Source organism: Silene latifolia, chromosome Y (genome assembly GCF_048544455.1).
Source record: "Silene latifolia isolate original U9 population chromosome Y, ASM4854445v1, whole genome shotgun sequence".
NCBI lineage: Eukaryota > Viridiplantae > Streptophyta > Magnoliopsida > Caryophyllales > Caryophyllaceae > Silene > Silene latifolia.
Window position 1 is genome coordinate 433,320,567 of NC_133538.1, and position 5,452 is coordinate 433,326,018.

At 41.4% G+C, this 5,452-nt stretch overlaps 1 protein-coding gene across 1 annotated transcript; it reads right to left on the minus strand.

The window, feature by feature from the left end:
• Positions 1–267: 267 nt before the first annotated feature.
• LOC141632589 (uncharacterized) lies at positions 268–3,784 on the minus strand. The gene is made up of 4 exons (XM_074445125.1): positions 3,223–3,784; positions 2,855–3,048; positions 2,619–2,734; positions 268–1,921 (listed from the first exon to the last, which is right to left on the minus strand). The coding sequence occupies exons 1-4, from the start codon at positions 3,782–3,784 to the stop codon at positions 268–270; spliced, it is 2,526 nt and encodes an 841-aa protein (XP_074301226.1).
• Positions 3,785–5,452: the final 1,668 nt, after the last annotated feature.

Genomic DNA, 5,452 nt, shown 5'->3' on the forward strand with positions numbered 1-5,452 from the left:
TGACTGTCCGAAAAAACGTTGATGGGACTAGAGAAAGACACGCCTAGGCTGGCAAATAGGCCCTTAATCCACTTCAATTCACAGAGGATGGTGGCCATGGCACTATATTCGGCTTCCGCGGAGGACAAAGAGACCGTCTGCTGTTTTTTAGTCTTCCACGAAAGAGGAGAAGAGCCAAGAAAAACGACCCATCCGGAAATGGAGCGACGAGTTGAGGGACAACCGCCCCAATCCGAGTCACACCACCCATTAACCACGAGGTCACTATTAGAACACAAAAGAATGCCTTGTCCAGGCCGTCCTTTGAGGTACCGGACCACTCGAAGCGCGGCTTCCATATGAGACTTCCTGGGTTTGCTTAAATAGCGCGAGAGAATGTGCACCACATAGGATTAAATCGGGTCTTGTCACGGCTAAATAAACCAAGCGCCCCACGAGTCTGCGATAAGACTCAGAGTCCGCGAGGAAATCATCTGTTGCCACTCCGAGTTTGTGATGCTGCTCAATAGGGGTGAGAGCGGGCTTAGCACCCAATAGACCGGTTTCAGAAATAATGTCGAGAGCATACTTTCGCTGATTTAAGAAAATACCCTCTTTGTTACGGGCAACTTCAATTCCCAGAAAATACTTCAAGAGACCCAGGTCCTTCATATGAAAACATTGACCCAGGTATGCTTTGAAATTAGAAATAGCAACGGAATCATTCCCGGCAATAACAAGATCATACACATAAACTAAGACGTGAATACAGACCTTGGTAGTGACGTAGCTGAAGAGAGAATAATCATAATAAGACTGAGTGAAACTATATTTTCGCAAAGCAGCAGTCAATTTAGCAAACCAACAACGCGGGGCCTGACGAGGCCCATAAAGAGATTTGCGCAAACGACAGACCTTGTCTTCCTTTCCTTTGCTAAATCTCGGTGGAAGTTTCATATAGACTTCTTCATCGAGATCGCCGTGCAAAAATGCATTATGCACGTCCATCTGATGAAGTTCCCAGTTCTTAACAGCAGCGATAGATAAGAAAGTACGAATGGTGACCATTTTTATAACAGGCGCGAAAGTCTCACCATAATCAATACCTTCGACCTGATGATTGCCAAATATGACTAGCCGAGCTTTATACCGTTCAATGCTACCATCAGACTTGTATTTGATTTTGTAAACCCAGCGACAACCAAGAGCCTTCTTATCAGACGGAAGATCAGCTAGTTCCCATGTACCATTGTTTTCAAGTGCTGTAATTTCGGCTTCCATGGCCTTACACCACCGTGGGTCATTAATGGCAACGCGGAAACTAGGGGGCTCAACCACATTAGAGATAGCTGCAAGGAAGACTCGATGGTTGCGAGAAAAATTAGTACAAGTAAGGTAATTAGCAAGAGCATATGGAGTACCTGAAGAGCGAGGGGAGTCGGGTGAGGAGTCAGAATCGGAGGACGTGCCTGCGGTGGTGCCAACTACAAACCCACGAAGACGAGTAGATGGAATTTTATTCCTTTTGCCGCGGCCCATGACAGGAGCCTCACCAGAATCGGTATTAGTAGAAGAAGTAGAAATAGTCTGGGCATTATCATTAGGCTGCTCGGTATTAATGGTGTCGGCCTGCTCATTGTCGTTAGGAGCAGCCTGCTCGGTGGCAACAGAAATGACCTGCTCATCGGAAATAGTTTCCCCGGCTTCAACTGTTTCAGGCTCGGGTTGGCCGTGGGCAAGGTATGGGATAACGGGGTCATCCACGGGTGGAGTAGGGTATGGAGTTGCAAAAGCATAAGGGAAACTATGCTCATAAAAGTAAACATCCCGACTGACAAAAATTTCTCGAGTGGTAAGATCAAGTACCTTCCATCCTTTTTTATTATGTGGGTAGCCAAGGAAAAGACATTTCCGACTTTGTTTTGCAAATTTGTCACCCTTGCTGCGTAAATTGTGGGCAAAACACAAACAACCAAATGTGCGAATATGGGTATAAACAGGTGCGGACCCAAATAAAATTTCATAAGGTGTCTTGTTTTGTAACAATTGAGACGGGGTTCGATTTATTAAATATGCAGCAGTTAGGATACACTCCTCCCAAAAAAGAAATGGGAAGATGTGCCTGAAAAAGTAAGGCTCGGGCAACATTAAGTATGTGGCGATGCTTGCGTTCGACACGGCCATTTTGTTGAGGCGTGTCAACGCAAGAAGTGCGAAAAATAATCCCATGTGACCGAAGGAAGTCAGCTATATGAAAAAATTCCGTCCCATTATCCGATTGCACAATTTTGACAGCGGCAGAAAATTGAGTTTTCACCATGGCTAAAAAACTTTTAAACATATCGGTGACTTCCGTTTTATCGAGCAGCAAATAAAACCAAATTGTGCGCGAGCAATCATCAACAATCGTTAAAAAATATTTTGCCCCGCAAGAAGAAGGAGTACGATAAGGCCCCCATAAGTCACAGCGAATTAATTCAAAAATTGTAGATGCCTTATTGTCATTTAAATTAAAACTACTGCGACAATGTTTCGCTTCATGGCAAATATCACAAATATTGTCCGAAATGGGAGAAGAAGAATTAATGCAAGGAATCAATTTAACTACTTTATTAGACGGATGTCCAAGTCGCCGATGCCACAGCTCAAAAGAATCAGCGCTCACCCGATTAATAGTTGGCTTGACCACCGCACGCAGCAAGTAAAGACCGTCCCTTTGCTCACCGACTCCAATCCTCGTCTTCAAAGAACGGTCCTGAATATGGCAAGAGGAATTAGTGAAACTTATGACACAATCAGTGACAGCAAGCAATTGTGAAACCGAGAGCAAGTTACATGTTAAACTAGGAACAAATAAGACATTGCGTAAAATTACGAACTCATTTAAGCGAACTGTCCCGGCTATATTAGCCGAAACACGATGGCCATTTGGGAGAGTAACCGGATAAGGAGGAATCGGGTAAGGATCAGCCAACCAAGTCTCATCTCCGGTTATATGGTGAGAAGCTCCTGTATCAATTATCCAATGAGGAGACATACCACTTAGACGGTCCTGAGAAGAGGAAGAAACTGCTTCAGAACCAAGAAAATTAGCACGAGCAGGGGTTCGATTTTGTCGTCAAGCAACCATCTCTTCAAGAGTTCAAGGACGGTCCCCCCACCAATCCGGAAATTTTTGGGACTTGATGAAACTTGAGGACACCTCGTGACCAGGGGCCTTGCAATGAGTACAGGACAGCTTACGTTTTTCTTGTCTTTCGAGGTCGCGCAATGCACGCCAATCAGGGGCAGTGGTAGAGGAGTTATTCGTCGTAGAGGAGTCACGACGGACAACAAATGCCATGACATCAGACGGCTCCTCAACCACGGCAGGAGGAGACAGATGACGCTCCTCTTGAAGAACGAGGTGATAGACACGATTTAAAGAGGGAAGCGGGTCAAGAGCCAACTGTTGAGAGCGAAGTGTTCGATAAAGAGTCGAATCCAAACCCATTAAAAATTTATGAACCCGTTCGGAATCTTGGCGGGCAAGAGCACCTTTAGCAATGTCACAGGTGCACCGGCCACACTTACAGGCGAACGGCAGTTCAATAGCAGAGAGGGCATCCCACAAAACTTTTAAATCACCAAAATAAGAGGTAACAGACATACCCTTGGTTTGACGACAATCGTGAAGTTGAGCCTTGATAGCGTGAACACGAGCACCATTGACCACGCAAAATCGTTCCTCTAAATCAAGCCATAATTCTCGGGCATTTTCAGTATGAGAAACAGAGTTCTTGACGGAGTCATCAATGGAGTGCATTATCCATTGAACAATTGTACAATGGACTACTTCCCATTGTTGAAGAAGGAAGCCGTCCGTGGGTTTGGTAATCGACCCATCACAAAATCCGTATTTGCGGCGAGATTTAAGGGAGGTACGCATAGAACGGCTCCAATCTTCATAATTATCGCTGCGAAGACGGACATGTGTAATGGACTGACCAGGACCTTCTTGATTAACAAGGGAAAAAGAAGAAAGCGGGTCGATTTTCTGAGTTTCGCCCGTAGAGGTTGTTTGTGATGAATTGGTCATCGTGAGTGACGATAAGGAAAGCGGAAGAGCGGATTAGGGTTGTAGAGAAGACACTGATACCATGTTAAACGTGAGTGAATTGTGATGAATCATTGTTGTCGTATTCATTCAATGGTATGCCCTTATATAGGGTTTACAAGATATCGATGCAACCTAATTAGTTGGGAAATATCCCGATAATATCGGGATTACAATAACCAAAACATATGAGTATCCCATATCATACCATGTCAAGAAACCATCCCAACTAAAAGCTTAAGCTGATGGTTGAAGTTCCTTGATTCGTTTTATATTCTAACACTCCCTCTCACACGAAGGCTCTTTTTTATTTTTGGGCTTGAAGTGTGGGTGCAGGCAGGATTCCCTGGCCTGTTCTGATTATCCACTTTAGAATAGAGGGGGTGGAATTCGAACCCGTGACCTTTTGGTCACCAGGCTCTGATACCATGTCAAGAAACCATCTCAACCAAAAGCTTAAGCTGATGGTTGAAGTTCCTTGATTCGTTTTATATTCTAACATAAATATATACTCCGTATTTGTAAATTATATGCTTTGTTTATCTTCTTTTTCTGTAGGTAAGATTCTCTTATTTAATGTTCACATAATTGCAACTGATTTTTTCCTTATATATATATATATATATATATATATATATATATATATATATATATATATATATATATATATATATATATATATATATATATATATATATATATATATATATATATATATATATATATATATATATACCAATATACTCAATATTTATTTGGTAATGATGTTGTTAGAGTTTTTATCTAATTTAAAAAGTACTATACGCTTATATTGATCATAGAAGTGATAGTATGAGTACATGTTTTCTGGTCGATTTTATGTTCTTGCGGGTCTTTTGTTGTATCTATTGATTAGTACGGTTTGGCCATGCGATTATTTTTTGTTTTGATTGATTTTACTCCGTATAAAACAAACATAATCATATGGTAGTTCATGGGCAAATCCCAAGTTCGGTAGAGAAAATTGGAAGATGACAAATTGAAACAAGGTATCTAAGCATGGTTACGGCAAAAGACGGATTGAATCTTCATCATAAAATACTACAGTATATAGATTTGTGTGTGTGTGAGAATTAGCTAAAGTAAAATTGCACATATATCTGGTTTATTACTTCATCTATTGTATAATAATAATCATCCTAAGAGGTTATCTTTGCTGGGTGTTGTTCTTTGTAATTGACTTATACAATGTAAGATAGTTATATGCATTTGTATATGATGGTAAATCATGCGTGGTGACATCTTACGTTATGCCCAATTTGATTAGTATAACTATACTATATTACTATTATAATATATAGTTGATTGTTTTGTACTTAATGACGTGTAATGATATTG

What these genes read in the sequence shown, in the direction of transcription:
- LOC141632589 (XM_074445125.1), bottom strand. Translation starts at nt 3,784, where the DNA reads ATGCACTCCATTGATGACTCCGTCAAGAACTCTGTTTCTCATACTGAA. An exon ending in CCTCGAAAGACAAGAAAAAC is followed by an intron (nt 3,049 to 3,222) that starts GTAAGCTGTCCT and finishes GTTCTGAAGCAG; the next exon opens with TTTCTTCCTCTTCTCAGGAC. An exon ending in GCTGATTCTTTTGAGCTGTG is followed by an intron (nt 1,922 to 2,618) that starts GCATCGGCGACT and finishes CAATTTACGCAG; the next exon opens with CAAGGGTGACAAATTTGCAA.